At 34.9% G+C, this 18,876-nt stretch overlaps 2 protein-coding genes across 3 annotated transcripts; one reads left to right on the top strand and one right to left on the bottom strand.

The window, feature by feature from the left end:
• The first annotated feature begins 1,495 nt into the window (after positions 1–1,495).
• LOC147391839 (isopentenyl-diphosphate delta-isomerase) lies at positions 1,496–11,632 on the top strand. The gene is made up of 6 exons (XM_086458710.1): positions 1,496–1,934; positions 2,968–3,310; positions 8,390–8,474; positions 9,543–9,629; positions 9,732–9,974; positions 11,169–11,632. Exons 1-6 carry the CDS (start codon positions 1,783–1,785, stop codon positions 11,243–11,245), a joined length of 987 nt encoding a protein of 328 aa, XP_086314836.1. The 5' UTR covers positions 1,496–1,782; the 3' UTR covers positions 11,246–11,632.
• A 1,602-nt stretch (positions 11,633–13,234) lies between these two features.
• LOC147391838 (glucose-6-phosphate 1-dehydrogenase, chloroplastic-like) lies at positions 13,235–18,483 on the bottom strand. Of its 2 annotated transcripts, none has more exons than XM_086458777.1 (10): positions 18,051–18,483; positions 17,430–17,617; positions 17,251–17,345; positions 17,043–17,157; positions 15,489–15,694; positions 15,262–15,411; positions 15,039–15,159; positions 14,528–14,757; positions 14,216–14,416; positions 13,235–13,710 (listed from the first exon to the last, which is right to left on the bottom strand). In XM_086458777.1, the coding sequence occupies exons 1-10, from the start codon at positions 18,259–18,261 to the stop codon at positions 13,470–13,472; spliced, it is 1,758 nt and encodes a 585-aa protein (XP_086314903.1). In that variant the 5' UTR covers positions 18,262–18,483; the 3' UTR covers positions 13,235–13,469. The 2 variants fall into 2 exon arrangements, with proteins under 2 accessions (XP_086314903.1, XP_086314904.1); XM_086458778.1 differs by having other exon boundaries at positions 17,430–17,608; positions 18,051–18,482.
• Positions 18,484–18,876: the final 393 nt, after the last annotated feature.

Here is an 18,876-nt window from a genome sequence, read left to right as displayed (position 1 = left end):
AACCAAAATTTTGCTCTTATGGTCAAATCGACGTTCAAATTCATTCAGATCAATTTGTATTTATTAAATAATTTTATTTTAAAATATATAGAAGTAAAAATATCAAACAAGAGAAAACGAAAAAAACATGAAAATTTATGGACTCTTTCACGTGGAAAAAAAAAAATCAAAGATTTCAATCTTTTTATTTTCTTCAAATCTATAAAGGCTTTCAACTTTATTTTTTATTTTTTAAATTATTAATAATATTTTTTTTAGTTACAATAATTTTTTAGATGAGGTGTGATATTCTGACTCCCCCACGTGGCATACTCAAAATACTCTTTTGACGTGGCATGTGCTAGAACCATAGACTTTATGTCTCAGGAATCCACAACTGCACATCCCCCATAAATCCGTGTAGTTGTGTATCCCGATGAAAGAAAATCTATGGTTCTAACACATCCCATGTCAGGAGAGTATTTTAAGTATGCCATGTGAGCGAGTCAAATTATCATTTCCTCTATTTAGATTTCAAGTACTTGATGTGGTGTATGTACGATTGAACCATGGATTTTGGTCAAAAAAACAAGGTTCTTTAATATAATCGCTTTGTTTTAAAACTCCAATTAGATCGGTTCTATCTGATTTTTAAATCATTGCTCTGGCCTAGAAACCCTTTTTTTTTCTTTCAAAATCCATAATCTTCGAGCCAATGTTTCAAAACCTAGACCCGATCGACCTGTCAAACAAGGCTGAAATCGAACCCACAAGCCCTTTAAGGATTGATGGTAAAATTCTACTTTTGTGAAAATCGGATGACTCATTCATTTGGATTAGTTGAATCAACCAATGAAGAGCCAACTTGAATGAAACTTAATAAACAAACTTTCAAAGTTAATTAGTTTTTTTCTTCTTCAATTTTTTCTATTAGACTTTTATATATTTAATAATATAATATCTCACTTTTTTGATCTGTTCGACTAACTTGGTCAGTCAAATATTGGTTCTAGGTCAATAACTTCAATGGTAAATTTCTTTTAATCCATTGAATCTTATATTCAATCTATCATAAGGTTTGGCCGACCCTCGACTCAACCAGTTGCACGTAAAACTTCCTGAGGGTGTGGTGCGTGTGACCGTGGTATTAGTCTCACTCGAAGATTGGAGATACCCATGATAAGCATAAAAAATAAAAAATAAAAAATAAAAATCAATCTATTGTATTCTATTTCGTTTTAACCGTTAGAAGAAAACCCATGATTTCGTTACCCAAAATTTCGTTGTTTTTTACTTCCCCGAATTTCTATCTTGTCTCTTTCCTTTAAGGTTTGGAATTTGATGTAGCTAGAATCATAAGGTTAAAATTATTGTCTTCAAAAGGAAATATCAAGATTAAAGATAACTGGATTCAAAAAACAAAAAAACAAAAAAAAGGGTTATAGGGTTGAAGTTAGAAGGTATTCAGGTCATTTTCTATAAGTCAATAACACAGGACTGAGTTCAAAGGGGGTATTCCATCTATTTGAAAACATAGGGAGGGTCTCTAAATTTCTCAGAAACATGGAGGGGTATGTCTAAAATACCCAATTATATTACAGTGCCTTTGTTTCTGGTCTTTCTTCCTCCTCTCTCTCTCACTCTTTAAGCTCAGATTCAGCTCTCATCGATGCCCAACTTCTTCTCTTCTCTCTAAGATCAATCGAATTTTATTCAAAGAGAGAGGTAAACAAATCATTCTTTCCATCATCTGTTCCTGAAGATATCTAATATCGTAATTTTGAGGATTTAAGAGCTCCAAAAATGGCGGGAATAGCTCTCATATTGGATCTGTTAAGGAAAAATCCAACCCCAACTCTGCACTCCTACGGATTATTCTCAGCTTCCATTGCTGCTTCTGCGGCTGCTGCTTCTATTGCTGCTGGAAGACCTCTTGCTTCTAGGTTTTTATTTGGGTATGTTTTTTTAAATCTCTGTTAAGATTCGAAGCAAGTTAGAATTAGGGAATTTCTCAAGCTGGGTTTCATTCAAAATGATTTTTTAGTAATGGGTCATCCACTGCTTTGATGCAATTGAACATACAGGAAATGTTGATTGAGTTTTTTTTTTCCAATAAGAATGAAATTAGGTGTATAATTTGGGAAGTTTGTAACATGGGTTTGAGAGAATAATTTGATTTATTGTTTATTTTGTAGATTTTCATTCTGATTTTAATGAAACTATTTGATATTTGCTTTATTCATCCTTTCTTCTTCTTCTTTTATTTTATTTTATTTTATTTATTTTTTCTTTTTTCAATCTCAAGCCTCAACTACTACATACTATATCATGGATTCAAATTCATGCTAATTCCTTGTTTTTTTAATAAGCTAAGCTCATACTAATTCCTTTCAAAATGGTTTCTTAGTAATGGGTGATCCACTGCTTTGATGCAGTTGAAAAAACTGGAATGGTTGATTGATTTTTTTTTTTTTTTTAATATTCTTCCTAATAAGACTCAAATTAGGTTTATAATTTGGGCAGTTTGTAACATGGGTTTGAGAGAGTAATTTGATTAATTAATTATTTTGTACATTTACATTCTGATTTTAAAGAAAATATTGATATTCCTTAATTCACCCTGTCTTTTTTTATATTTGTAATCTCAACTACTACATACTATATCATGGATTCAAACTCATACTAATTCCTGATGGTATTCATCTAAAGTATTTATGTATCCTTTCGATTTTAGGTCTTAATAATTTCTCTTTATATACCATCTGGTTTGTTGGTGTGCATTGAGACCATCTTATATTTGACCCGTCTTTTATTTATTTATTTGTATATTTTTTATAAGCTAGCAGGTTAGTGGTTAGTAATTAGTAGTTGAAGGCAGGTTTTGAACCCAAGTTGTGGTATCAACTTTAACTAGTCTTTGTAATTCTCTCTGTTGAATCTTTGGTAAAGCTTTTGTTGTGGAATTTTTACTGTTCTTACATTTTTCAGTGATGGTGGGATATCAGTTGCCTTTTCTGATACCGGAGCAGAATGGACTGGAGATTATATTTCTAATCTACGAAGTGCTTCTGAGACTGTCTTTCATCATGGTTCTCTTGCATACAATACCAAAGAATACCCAATAGAGCTAAAACCTCTATTTTCAGCTTTTGGATGGAAGTCCTTTGCAATGACGTCTGTGAGGTCATTTTTAATGTTTTACTTGCCTCTTTTGGAGCCTCGTTCAAACATAGAAGAGGATGATGACGATTTCCCACAGGACGCTCCAGAAGAACAGCACACTGATTTGGTCGTTCCTTTAAAAAAATCATTGAAGCAAATAGTTCGCGAGGTGATCACAACTTTCTTCCATTTTTATTCCATGAATATTTATTTGGTATTGTTAAAATCATACTCGATCAATGCTTGCTTTGTTGTTCCATCTTGATTGAGGAGTATCAATGAGTAAATTTGTACACACTGTATAAGGTTGATAGACTCTTTTGTGTCTTACGAAGCATGACTGATCCCAGATGGTATGAGTCTCAGGCCCTGTATGAAAGCATAGATAAATTTTCCTTAGAAAAGAAATGTCTATTGTTTTGGAATTTCTGTAGAGTAGAAATTTTTTCTTAAGGAAATATTTTGGAGGAACATTTTTCCAAGGTTCCTTACAGGGCCTTAGTTTAGCCAAGTCCAGAGACAAAAACCAAGACTTCTGGATTTTAGTGCAATGGTAGAAATCATAATTGCATGAGAAGTGATACAACTTCTACTCTTTATGTTTTTTTTATAATTCAGAGCTTTGAGGATGCTGAATACCAGTTTTAGTTCCTCGTCAACTGAAGTTGGAACACACGCAGTTAATAACAGCAGATGGTCTTCTTACTTATCAGCAAAATGAAATTAAACCATGACCTTAATTTAATAATGTCAATGAACTTTGTGCATTTTAGTAAAACCATTGCAACGAATGAAAATCGGTTAAATCAATAAATAAATCAATAAAGCCTTGTCCTAACTATTTGGGGTCTGCTAGACGAATCTTGTTCTTCATTTACACTCTTAAGCCAATAATTTATACTAAAGCATGCTTCTTCAAATCTTTTCATGACTGCATCAACTTTCTTGGTCTTTATATTGTCTTTTTATAGTATTCAACTTGCACTATTGCAAATTGTTTAATGGTGCCACCAATGGTCTTTGTTTCCCACTTACAAACCATCTCAGTCGACTCTCTCTTATTCGTCTTCTGTAAGAGTTGCTCCTCTGTTTCCTCAACTGCACCTACTGTGAAATTCAGTTCAATTTGCAAATCTTTGCGTGTTGCCTGCATGTCTATTACAACAAAAGGTTTGTAAGTTGGATGTATGAATGCAACCTCCAAATCTTTGTAAAATGGAAAAATACTAACCTTAAGCTCAGAATTATTTTTTTCTTACTCTTTTCCCTTCTTTTTTTTCCTCAGTTTGAGCAAAAACCCTTGGAAACGTTCCTCTCCTTCGTTCTCTTCTCCCTCAATTGTTTTTCTTCTTATTATTATTTTTTGATAAACTCCTCATTTGCTTTTCAATTTCAGTAGGACTCCTAAAAGTTCGGAAAGGTTGGGGTTTACCAATTTTGTTGAATCACAAAGTTGCATGGGAGTTGTGGCTTTTGGGAACATTGTTGTACTCATTTTAGTTTTGGTTCTCATTTGTACTCTTTAAAAAGAATTATCTTTAGTTTAGCTAAGGTTTTCAAAAAGATTAGTTCGGTCATGGTTTCCTCCATTGCCAAGTGTGCTTGAAGTAATATCCGGATGGACAAATGGAACAAAATGGTCTGGCTAAGCTGGACCACAGGCACTCCTCTTTAGAAATGCTTTATTCTTATTATGGTGAAGTATTTGTAAAAGGTGTAGGAAAGTAGGAAAATTTATGCTACTCTGTTTTTTACCCTCAGTTGTGGGTTTGATAAATTTGCCCCCGACCAAATGGAAAGATGATTTAATAGGTTTGTAGTGAGATGATATGGCATGTAGGAGGCACACTGTTTGTTGAATGAGGAGACTGAAAGACAATTGTTCCCTCTTATAACAGTAATAAGAAGTTATTAATACCCTAGTAATTTATACATACATAAATACATATACATATATATTTGATAATTTTTAGAAGAATGAAACAATCAAAGGGAAAAATTCATAAAAAACCTAATTTTGGGTCATTCACCATGTGTGTGTGTGTATAAAAGGTTAGAAATGTTGGAATGACCTGATCTTTTGCAAGGATGCTCCTTGTGGTAGCAACAGAATAAATCAACCGTAAGCTCTAAAGCCATAGTTGATTTGCATCTCTGTCAATCTCTCTGTCTCTCTTTCTTTCTGTTTCTTCACTATTCTTATTCTTACCATGTTAAACCTATTATTCCACATCTTCTTTTGGGCATTGGAAAGTTGTACTATTTGATGGCATATTGTCCAACGGTCAGAATTTTTTTCTTTGCAGCATATGCGATGTGCAAAATCGCATATGCAAATAACCCGTGCTAGTCGCATATTGTCATGACCCATTTTTATAATAGGATTTTCCAATGAAAATCTTGATAAAAACTGGATCCTGATTACTCAATATTCAAAGGAATTGTGGAAACTATAATTTTCATTAATAAATAGAATATTTACATCAAAACGATGACATCTTTTCAATCATCCTACTCAGTAAATTAAGACAGAGTATTACAAATTATAGATCGACCCAATTGTTCCTAATTAGCATCCGTTCAATTCTCAACTTTCCCTAGTTCTCTTCTTCTTCCTAATTATCTGTAGACATGAAAAGTCCGTGACCTATGAAGCAAAGCAAGGGAATATTAAACCATACAACTTATACATAAAATGAAAAATCAGAATGAAATGAAAAGAAAAACTTGTCTCGTATTGATTAAAGTTTCTTTGTGTGTGTATATGTATATACATATATGTATAAGGATTTGCCACTTAAGATTAGGATCAACCTATCTTGAGGCAACTGTCGCCTCTCAAAGTATTTAACCAATTAAAAGTTGCCTTGACCAGGTTATACCCTCTCTTGAGGTACCTTGCACTCCTCATGATATTTTACCAGTTGAGGTGTTTTGTTTACTACCTGGGGACTTCCTTACCTCCTGTCCTTGGATAAGGAGCAACCTTACCTAAGATCAACCTCTCTTGAGGTAGCTTATACCCCTCACATATTTAGGCAAGTAGAATTGGGTAGTAGTTGTATTAATTTAGCATTTTTTTGTTTATTTTTATTTGTAAATTCCATTTTAAAATATTTTTGAACAAATTACGGCCCTCAACTGTTTATTTTGTTAGAAACAAGAAGTTTATGTAAAATTTGATCATATAGTATGTAGAAATTTCAGGCGGCCCGGCCAACCATTATAATTGTAAAATAACTAAATAAAAGAAAGGTTTTAGCCAAGGGTTAAAATCAAGTATTAAGTGGCTCAGCCGACCACTATAATTTTAAGATAAAGTAAACATAAAATATAATAAATTGACTTTAGCCATGGGTTAGAATCAAGTATTAGGTGGTTTGACTACCATTATAATTTAAAAGATTAAGAGATTGAAGCAAGGTGATTAATTTGTTGGAAGAAATATAAATGAAAGAAGGTAAATAATTTAAGGTATATAAGATATAGTTCAAGTCAAATTCTTTGGCATACGGTAATCTTTATGGGTTAATACTTGCCTTCAGATTGGTTGTTATTGACTTCTTGAAATTTGTCGAAAAATCTTACCTTTGTGTCCAATATCGCAATCTCGTGTACCACCTAGCCTAAGTATGTGGAGATGTTGGAGGGATGGGGTGTGTGTATGTGAGCACAAGAGAGTGAGGGAGAATGCTTAGGCCAATTGGTCTAGGGGGGTATTTATAGGTTAAGATTTCATAATGGTGATTCACGGCTCAAGGTTCATGAATTAATGAGGGAATGAGTCTAACTATTTGGGAATGAGTCTAACTATTTGGGAATGTTTAAGCATTAATGAGTGAACCTTGGGTTCCTTAACAATTAACTAAGGGGGGGTGAACATGCATGAGACGTCCAAGGGTACACCTAAAACACATTTTAATGTGTTCACACCCACATTTAATCTCCCTTGGGCCACATGACTCCTTATGTGGCTGCCAATTGTTTGCCCATGTGGCCATGCACATAAATTCTCTAGTATGAGTTAGGAACCTAGGGAATTTATGTATAAACCTATGTTTAATCCAATATATCACCTAACCAATATAAATAAATAATATAAGTAATTAAAATTAATTTATACCTACCCACTTACTAATAATTATTTAATCTGCAAAATGCTTACCTACTTATTTACTAGTGATTGATTAATTGTTCAATCTTCAAAACATTTCTTTAGGGTTCTAAAAGAAAAGAGAAAAAATCGAGGTCATGATACATATGCTATTTAACAACATTGCAGGTACACAAGGCATGTGCTGGAAGTGGTGATGGGCTTGTCCATGGGATTTGTCGGACTAAGTCTGGATACCCATGTATCAAAAAAAAAAAAAAACATTGAAAGAGATTTTTAGAAAGAAAAGACAATTGATAAGAGAAAAACTTAAGCTCAACTAAACCAGTAGAGTTGACTGAGACGATGCCAAGTGGTGTATTCTTACGAATATTCATCTAAAACGGGGGAATCTCCGAACTATTTCCTTGTTTTTTTCCTCAACTCCGAAGGAAGGCCGGTTTCTTCCCACAAGCATTCCTTTCTCCCCTTAAAATTAACAGATGCCGACAATCTAGGCAAGGTATAAATCCAATAGTAAGATCCAACTCCCAAAAATTTACTTGCTAGAGTACAATTCTATGTCAAGTCCATCTCAAAGAAAAAAGAAAACAATGTCGTATTTTCACTTTGTTCAGGTTCATTCCAAGTTTCCAACAACTCATCATTGTCAGCAATCCTTATCTCAAATACCTGGAGTCAGCTGAATGAACCCTATGATTCACTAGGCATATCCCATTGGGTGTTTAGTACAACAAAAAAAATAAACACTAAAAACTGAGAAACGAAAATCAGTCTTCAAGATTACCCTAGTTGGGTTTTCTAATAAGCCTTGTATCCAGTCCTCTCTTTGCCACTTTGTGTTTACATACTGTTTTTGTGCTGGGGAGTCTTTCACATTTCTTTTATGTAGACACATTGCATCATCAATTTGCCATTCTTAAATCTACTGATTTATCAACTCTTTTGTTTTTTCGTTGCTTCTTATACTCCCGTGTTTGATGTTGGTATGTTGTAAACTTTAGTGAGAGTATCTTGTTCCTTGTTCTTCTCTACAAAAAGCCTAGTACGGAGGTTCTACTCTATTGTTAACTTGATCCACTCATCATTCTAAGTTTTTAGTATATCTAATTTATGCTTGTATTAATGTTTCAGACTACTGTTGTAACAACCAGACGGATACTAGAAAGGCTTGCTGTCCATTATGTTTCTCGACGTATGGCATGGAAGCTTCTAAAAGGTACTCTCTTTGTAATATTACTAGGCACTGCTTTGACAAAAATATGTTTGCAGCACCTTACCAGCCTGAAAAAAAAAGGATGAATGAAGAACAATATTTTTTACCACTAATGAAGAAAAAGTACTTACGTCACGTATGTAGATACATATAATTTGGAAAAGTTTCATTGTAACAATCGTAGTTTATTCCTTTATTTGATAGTTGTAGTTTTTGTCATTTTTTGGGGCAATTTTGTTCTGGAAAGATAACATTCAAATTTAAGGATTATTTTGCCTTGACTACTTGTTTCTGTACTGAGAACAATATGTGTTTGTTTCCCGATGGAGAAGGCCTAAATTCTGGATGCTAGGAACTTTTCCAGGATGGTTGACTGTTTTGGATGCATTCAGTAACCATGCCATCTCTTTCAGGAAAAAGCCTCATTTTCCAGCGTTCAGTACAGATAGTACTCGTCAAGAGCGACATAATTCCTGAAGTTATCAAAGCTTATGTTTCCTGAACACGTGTCCTAAACACTGTTGCGTCTTTCATGGACACTTCTAAAAGGATGAAGTACCCATTTCAGACATTTTTGGATTCCGACACTCCGACTCTGAGTTATACATTCGATTTTTCTACCTTTATTGTGAGACATTGACGAGCATTCTATCCTAGATAATGAATTCTGCACTTTTTAATTGAAAATTTCTCTGTAGAAAAATATATTATTGTGTATTGCCTTGTCTATATGTATATGATGCATATTACAAGATGTTCATTACCTAACTAATTATTATCCTTCATCACATAAAAAGAAATATTTTTTTTAAACCATTACAAAATATGAATCCATAGTTGTTGTTGGACTCTGATACCCACACCTATCTATCTATATATATATATATATATATATATAGCCTAAGAAAATAAATCACAAAATAAATCACCGGGTGGGCAGAAGTTTCTTTTAGGAAAATTTTCTTTTATTGCTGATCTGACCTTGCTCTCCTGCAAGAAACTGTGCATAACTTATTTTATATCTAGGCTGGTTGAATGATAGCAACTGATGGATTCAGTCAATATGTACAGATGTTCCCAAGTCAGCCAGGCGCAAGGCCGAAAGGGGTATACCAAAATCGGTTTACTTCTTCAGCGTCACTAGAACGACGTTCAGAGGTCAAAACGTTCACGTCAATAATGATGTTCCCTTCCATCTTTGTAATTGGGTTGGTTGATTATATGACCTGAAACTTCTGCCCCTTTGTTTTGATTTAACAGGACATTTGCTAGGAGTTGCAGCATCGTGGCTCGTCCAAGTTGGAATTGAGATATATCGATGTTTTTCTTATCTAGTTAAAAATAAAGAGGAGGCTGATGAGGTTGATAAAGCAGAACAAATCCGGCTTCTTGGAAGGAAGATCTCTGGAACAACTGTTAGGTGTGGTGCATCCTTAGTTTTTGCTTCCATTGGTGCCGGGGTTGGTGCAACCCTTTTCCATCCTTCAGCTGGCCAGTGGATTGGTAAGAATATCTCATTTTTTTTCATCATTTTTGTTTAGCGTTTGATTTGCACCCATCTTGGTTCAGTTATTGGGTTAACATTCGTAGCCTAGGTCATGAATAAATTTCAACCTTTTAAACATGTCAACGACCCAAAATTGTAGAATCCCCACCATTCTTTGTCAGTGTATTTTAAAATGGTTTGAAATGCTGCCTCATGAAATCATGGCTTTCAATCCAAAATGAACTACTAATTCATCGATCAGTGTATGCTCAAAAAGTTACGGGGTTTGGGGTTCTCCATTGTCTGTGTAGCACACTCATTTTAGGCTTAGTTGTGAGTCCTTTTCATCTACAATGATGTTTGTTGAGGTACCAAGAGAGCCTATATTATTTTTTAACTTGATTTTATTGGACGATTTCTGTTAGAGGCAATCTTTTTTTTTGCTGATCGTGGATGTCCATATCCATATCTGATTTTTACCCAGATCCATATTCAGATCCGACTCGGATCACACTAGCTAAGATCATATCCGAACCATTTTATTTTTATTAAAACTACATCTAGATTCGATCCGACCGAATTAATTGATACAGGTCGATCGGATAATGCTAAACCATTTAAGATTATTTCAAATAAAATTACTAAAATGTGACGAAATGATGACTTGAACTCAAGACCTCTTCATTTGGAAGAGAGGCCTTGTCCACTACACTCAACCGTTGTTGGTTGATGAAAGATGACTTAAAAAAATATAACAATACAATTTGTAAAGTAATATATCATTCGGATCTTGACAGATATAAAGATGGAACTCGAGTCAAGGGACATCAACCCATATCCGAACCATATTTTAATTTGGATATACTTGATGAAACCAAATCCGTTAAATTCGGATTTGGATCACCCGTATTCCGGATGAAAATCTGTACCATTTTAAGCCTTAGAAAAATCCCCCAGTCACACGCACTGCCCCCTTGGAAAGTCCTACATGCAACTAGTTGAGTCGAGGGTCAATTGGACCCTGAAGAGTGGCCTCAAGGAATTCATTGCTTCGTGGGTTTCTAACACTGGACCTACCCTTCGGCTTACCACTAGGTCAATCCCTTGGGGTTATTATTATAGACAACCTATGCCACCCATTTTACCTTGATTTTACCATACCAAGATATTAACTGAGAGAAATCATGATTCATGAATGAACTTTCTTACAGGATGTGCCGTTGGTGATTTGTCGGGGCCAATCATTGTGACATTTTGCTTCGAGAAAGTACTTCATCTGAATCTCTAGAGAAGCTGGTTTGAGTTGACTGATTCTAGCACTGGCAATCAAATGGGACAATAGCAAACTGCAGATTTTAAAAACGATGTCATGTAGCTTCTACATAAAGTACTGTTTTGCTGGAAAGTAATTCTATGCAGGTTTTGGAGAAGAAACCATTCCACAGGCCCCCATCCTCATTTATTTTATGGAGTTCTCTGCTTGCTCTCATTATCTTCACCTTCTTCTCATTTGGGTATTAGAGATATCTGTACTGGTACAAGAAATAAGTTGAGAAATTGGAAATTGGTGGCGCCCAAAAATTTGTTGCGCTTATCAATCTGCATTCTTGGAACTACATTTGTGGCTTCAGCTCTTTGGTGGAATTTACTCTCAAGAAAACTATTTGAAGATCAACATCTTGTTTTTTTTTTTTTTTTTTTTTTTCTGTGTGTAGAATGGAACAAACCAAGTCCTTGTTTTGCAAATGAAGTGTTTTGCCTCAAAATACCTCAAACATGGAACCTAAGTTGAAACAGCGTGTGGGTTTAGTGACTCAATTCTTCCGTTGGCGCTTTGGGAGTGAATCCTTCTCCAACCCCCCCTTTCAAAATATGGGAACCTGCTCCCAAAATGTTGAAAACTTGCTCTTCATGAAGAATCCCATTTTATCCATCATATTAAGTACATATTTTTTTTTATTATCTCTCAAGTAATCAAGTATGTCCCAGAAAAAAACAATTGCAATAAAATATTCGTGAATATTACAGTTAGAAGACTACATTATTGTTGTAATGATAGAGACATTAAAAATATTACTGTAATTAAAGAATTAATCGAAAATTTTTGAAGTAGAAGAAACTTTATTCATTAAAATATTTATTGATTATTGGATTGCTAATAGATAGTAATATTGATCAATATTTTGTTGTTGTAACTAAATAGAGTGGGGAATAGAATAGTAATACTAGTCAAGTTATATAAGTACAATAATGTACCCACTATTTTATTTAAAATTTATTGAATAAAATATATTTATTTTTCTTAAAATTGTCAATTCTATATTGTAAAAGAGTTATTTTTTGGAACAAAGAATAAGTGGTGATGGAATAAATAAGCAAAAGAAGCATACAAAAACAAATTGATATTTGAGTATATATTCTATAACACTCAACACCCTAAGATATTTTTAAACTTGGCGCTCCCACGTTCCCACTCCCCCTCTCGAACCTGCAGCCACTCCGCTCTCTGGTCACTAAGCTAGTTAGTTCATGGTGTTCCAGCTCAAAAGGGTGAAAAACAAAGGAAAAATAAAATTTTAACAGAAACAACACTGTTGTTTGAATATAGTTTAGTCCAAGGACAGATAGGGGGAGCCTAGCATAAAAAAGAAAAAAAAGACAGAGAAGGTCATCTGGATAAGTATTCAGTTTTGTTTATAAAATTATCATTGAAAGCCTATGTTTTTGGATCTAGGAAAGGAAAACGGTTTTATTTGGGAAAATGCCCTTTTGTCACAAAACAATTTATTCTGACCCATTCTTGTATTCTCACCTTTCAGGCAAACTGTAACATAAAATCATAACTATCCTCCTAATCTTGATCAGAGCGTTTGGGTTTAACTATGCAAGTTGAGAATAAAACAACTGGAAACAAACATCAAAGCAGCAACCATACCCAATGGCAATGGCACCCACTCGAGGGACATAGCCAACACTTTCTCTTACGTTTATATTAACTAAAAGTGTGTACCAATCAGAACAGCCTTACTTCAGATTCTCAATTTGCATTCTTCTAAGCTAATTTAAAAAACTATATGTGATGATCACAAATACTCAAAAAAAAAAAAAAAAAATAATAATAATAATAAAATATTCAGTTTTACTTGGAGCTCCCAATGATAGTGTTGATGATGCCTGTGGATCCAAGAAAGTTTGGCTCCAATCTCTTTGAAATCCTTCCTCCAAAATGATCCACCAAACACAACATAACACAATAAAACAAACAGAGGCAAAAATGTGAATTAACACATGGTAGATTGCATCAAACAAGGCAAAAGGAACAACTCGGGGACATTCGAAGGAAGTTCTAATCCCAAGAAAACAAGCAAACCAGCCTTACAAAGAAAAAAAAGAACATAATCAAACCCATCCTCTTATAGATCACTACATAGAGATAACATGATGTTTTAAAGATGGGGTTGGGTTACATGAATTTCTATAACAGAATTCCGACTTGTTACGAGTCTTCACCATTAACTAAGATCTCCCCAACGGACATTGTGCTTGGCAGCAAGATAATGTGCTCCTACTGGCCCTCTACTGCCATATGGGTAGAGCTCAGGTGCAATCTTCTTCTCTTCTAATTCTTTCAACAATGGTGTGAAAAGTGTCCAGGCTGCATTGAGCTCATCACTTCTAATGAATAGCCTGCGCTCTCCTTCAATGGCGTCTAAGAGAAGCCTCTCGTATGCATCCGGTATTTCTGTTGGATACCTTTCATAGATGAACCCCCAAAAAAATTAGTTTAAGATTAGCACTTCTTTCCTTATTCTCTTTTACAAGGTCATTAAACTGACTCAGATATTTATTTTAGTCAAAAGTGAAAGGTGTGCATCTGCTCTTGTGCACCCTGTGATGTATTTCTAGGATAGAGGGTTAGTGTATAATTTCCATTTTTCACAAACCAAAGATTTGAGGTCGGCTGAACGAATCATGTTCTTTCATTCCACTCTGTCTAAAGCCAAGTCTTCTATTACTGAGAGCATTCATATCTCCATCCCACCATAAACAAATCTGGGCCTATAATCATGACTCATTTAAAGTTATTTTCTAATAATATATCACCAAAATAGTAACGAACCCAATAACACATTGGTAATTAGATTAATGTTCAGCTGCACCAATATATGTACCCCAGCGATCATAAAATAATAAAAATGAACGAAGAGAGCAACAAATCTAATCCAATATCAACTACATGTTACGTATATTTTCTTACCTTGCTTTGTAAAGAAGATTCAGGTCACTGCGGTCCAATCTCATTCCAAGACCTGGAATCTTGTTATTGATCCTAAGATATATAGCTTCATCAGGTTGTACACGGATTACGAGCTCATTAGTAGCTTTATCCAAATCAGTTCCAAAGTTCCTCTTGTACAAGTTGCCCGGGACGTCTCTGAACTGCACTCTGATCTCTGCTCTGCATTCTCATTGCAACAACACGCGGGTCATTCAACCATATAAAGCTTCACAATCATTATCACCCATCAATTCCTTCTAAATCCATATAAAGTTTCACTCCTAGTCCTACCTCTTAGTATGGAGAGCTTTGCCTGCTTTCATCAAGAAAGGCACCCCATCCCATCGTGCATTATCAATGAATAGAGCAGCTGCTGCAAAGGTTGGCGTAACGCTGTTCTTTGGCACAGTTGGATCGTCTGTGTAAGCAGGATAAGACTTACCACCCTTGGTATGGCCCTTATATTGCCCCACTATTACGTTGTCGAGTGTCAGAGTTCTCATAGACCGTAAAACCTTGACCTGAATCAAGATCAAATCCAATATAAGAAAAACGATTTCTAGTGTTTGTGCAAAGCTATACATATATTTTATGGAAACCTAACGTTTCCGTGTTAATTAGAACCTAATCAATGGAAAATCGGTACCCGGGGATTGCAAGTAGGCCACTGTTGGATGTCAAGTGCCATCCAACGCCAAAAAAAATGGATGGTCCTTGCTATCCCATCTAATAATTTCTTTTCCAGAGAAAATGTAAATTTATGAATGGTTTGAATTATTCAAACAGATCAACATTTTCAGACCTTTTCATTCCTGATGTCCTCGCCATCTAAGGTGACAGGTGTCTCCATTGCAAATAGAGCTAGTATTTGAAGGAGATGATTCTGCATAATATCCCTGATAATACCATAGTTATCAAAGTATCTGTAGATGAGAAGAAACCCAATAAGTGACTAAGTCAGTCTTTCCCTCAAAAAGAATCATTTTCTATGATCAAAATATTGAAGGAGTGCATTTTGAACTAACCCGCCTCGACCTTCTGTTCCAAAATCTTCCGAAAATATTAGCTGCACATTTCTAATGTAGTTTCTAGACCATAAAGGCTCGAAAACAAGGTTGGAGAAGCGGAGAACCGAGAGATTCTCAACGAGCTCTTTCCCCAAGTAATGGTCAATCCTGTATAAGAATAAACCAAGTTCAATTATTTCTTTCGTTATTTTTCTATTTTAAGAAAAGATGATAGCAAAACATACCTGAAAATTTGGTCCTCAGATAGATAACGCTTGAAACATCTGGTCAGTTCTGCAGATGATTCTGAGTCACGACCAAATGGTTTTTCAACAATAACCCTAGTCCACCCACTTGTTGAAGAAGCACGACGGCTAGCACATCTCACCACGTCCACAAATATGTTTGGAGGAATTGATAAGTAAAACAACCTATTGGACAATTTACCACCCTGAAACACATCTTCAGATACTTTCAACTTGAGTGTACAGTGAACTAGACAGACAGTAACAATTATGATGAAGATGTTACAAATCACACAAGTCAATAGAAAAAATAAAATGAGACGTCTATCGCAAATACAACACTGTTGTGATAGTTGTCAAAAGATGAGATCATTGCTATCAACTTTGCAAGGTCAAAATAGAATTTAGCACATCCACAAGTAAAGACTTGCTAGAGAGCTTGTCCGTAATATGTTGAGGGAGGTGGGGCTTAAGCCTATATATCAATAAATCACCAACGGGAACCCAAACTATGTGACTGAAGATCCCAAGATCTAGGCTCAAGGAGTAAACCAGTTGTTAGGGTAATTTGTGGTGGTACTACACTACCCATCCCTATGGAATAGTCGTACACATTTATCATTGAGAGAATAAGCTTATACGACTATTAATGTTTTCTCCGGTTGGAAGTCCCATGGGGTATTATAATAAGTGATACTCTTGATAGAAGCGCTTATATGAGTCTAGAAGTGGGGTCACTTTTGATGTGAATTTTGGGTGATTCTCTATAGTGCTCATGAAAGCCTAGGAATGCTCTTGGCCGAAATGAGTACACTTTCAAGAGCGATGGTGAGTTAGAAGAGTTGTGTGTGATCCATTGTCTTGGTTTACAACATAAAGTTGGATAGTTCAAGACGAAAGTTTACTGTAGAAATAGTACACTTGATAGATCTATTTTAAGCAAGGATTTAAGTTGACCTTGTCACCCATGTATGACTTCTCTACTATACTCCAATGCTTTGATTTTTGTTTTGTTTTTTTTTTTCAATCATGTAGGGAATTGTTGTAATGGTGCAAGTGAATGAGACAAATCAGGAGGGACTTAAGAGTCCTAGCCTCTAAATTTCTATTAAGATGCTAGCGTCCAACTCCCAACTGAGAAATTCAAATCTGCTCAAACATAAAACTAATTACTATGGTTGGAAACCATGAATATGAACATGATGCCATTGAAGTCTAAAAAGCCTCAGTTGTTCAAGATTATCACTTTCAATTATTTTCATCACAGTTTAGGCATAATAATAGAAAATAGACTCAGGATCCAATACAGTGTTCCGTTCCTATTAAATACCTATATGTGTCTACGTGGCACGTTTTAGTTGGTGTTTAAAACACCTCAGGTCCTATTCAAGCCATTCACGCTGGCCAATGTATCTGTTTCCAAATCAAATTGTGCCACGTAGACACCATTCCTATCTATAGGAATGGGGACACCGTATGGGATCTTGACTCTAGAAAATAATACTATTAGAGATCCAAAACTCAAATATGTACAAAACAGAGTAGGCACATTACCTCTTTATCTTTCAGTTTTTCGTCCAACTCTGAAAAGTTCTCCTCGGAATCGTACAGACCCGAATGGTAGAAGCATCTTTGCAAGAACTGTTCCATCTTATCGCCGCAATTTGCACTGTAAACGCCGCCAATATAAATAAATGCAAGATGGAAACTAGATTACATGTATGGGAAAATGACATAATGTTTAAGAACAAACGAGTAGTACCTCTTGTCAATTCTGCAAGTCAAGGTTTTGCTAATCATGTTTCTTAGTTCCTCATCGGTCATTTTACTTCGAGCATAACCAAAAATCGTAAAATGCTGTTATAGGACATAGTACATCACATTGTTTACAATTCAAATCATTATCAAATTATAAACTAATGAAGAAACAAAGAAACAAACCTCAGGCAGACAGTCTTCATAATAAAGAGCGAAAAGTGCAGGAAAGATCTTCTTCTTAGCAAGGTCCCCAGAAGCTCCAACGACCGTAATACTAGTAGTAGACTCCATATTTTTTGAATCAGAGAACAAAATTGATCCATCTTTAGTTTCAATAGGTTCTTTTGCTGAAGAATTCCCAGCTAAACGTACTCCAAATAGCAAATAAATCAAGAAATAAAAAAGACCCATCAAGGAGAACATATATATCAAACCAATCAAAATCAAAACAAAGAGAAACCCAATTGAAATAGAACAAAAAGAAATTAATCAAGAAAGAACAAAACCCATCAGGAAGAACAAACAGCAAATAAATCAAGGAAAAAAAGATCCATCCAGGAGAATGTATATATCAACCCAATCAAAATCAAAACAAAAATAAACCCAATTGAAATAGAACAATAGGAAATTAATCAAGAAAAAAGAAAACCCATCTGGAAGAACATAAGTGCATGGTCTCAAACATCTCCAAGGCAAGAAAAAAAAAAGAAAAAAACTTTGGGAAAAAACAACATTAAGCTAATCAAGCTAGAAACAACACAAGAAGACTAATCAACAGCATAAATAGAGTAATTGAGAACTCACCATCTTGCAAAGAAACAGCATAAAGTGGATGCCCATTTGAGGATTTGAGTTCAAACAGCTTTCTAAGATGGGAAGTTGGATTAATATGAGATGCTGAGGTGATAGTTCTCCTCCTTGTTGGTAGAATAAATTTTCTCTGTAGATGTCTCTCATGTTTGAGTGGAGAGGATGATAAGGTGGAGGAAGAACAAGGACTAATACACCTAGCCATTTAACTGGGTTTGCAAGGAATATTAGATTTCTCTTGAAGAGAGACAGAAACACAAGTGATCATAGAGGTCTTATTAGAATCTTAGAGTGTGGAGAGAGAGTGAGAAACCAAGATGACCATTTTAAGGATTTATAAAAAGTTCATTAATTTCTCCAACACAGACCAACCCACAAGAGACCAATTGGCTCCTCAAGTGATCCAAGAGACTTGGAGTTTGAACTATTACTTTTTATAAATGAAATGTTAATTAAATCCACTTTTATGTGTGGATCAAAAAATTTTCCCTCAATTTATTATTGTATTTGTTCTAATCAGACTGTGTCAGATAAGGAAGTGAGGGCTATCCACTTGAAATTTGCCACATGGCACACTATTTCGGGCCCACTCACACTGTGCAGATTGGTCAACTTATCCATTTCTGAGTTTTAGCCCATCATCATGGGTTTGGCTTGTTTTGGTTATAAGGTGACTCAGCCCCATAACTAAAAAAAAAAAAAAAAAGCTTTTTTTTTTTTTTTTTAAATCTTTCCATAATTAAATCAAATTATCTCCATCATATAATCTTCTAGAAATTTCTTTATAAGGAAATAAATTTGAAGAGTAATTTTTTTTTCT

Source organism: Akebia trifoliata, chromosome 11, assembly GCF_017979445.1.
Source record: "Akebia trifoliata isolate Shusen 1 chromosome 11, ASM1797944v1, whole genome shotgun sequence".
Lineage (NCBI taxonomy): Eukaryota > Viridiplantae > Streptophyta > Magnoliopsida > Ranunculales > Lardizabalaceae > Akebia > Akebia trifoliata.
This window is presented reverse-complemented; position numbering and strand designations above follow the sequence as displayed.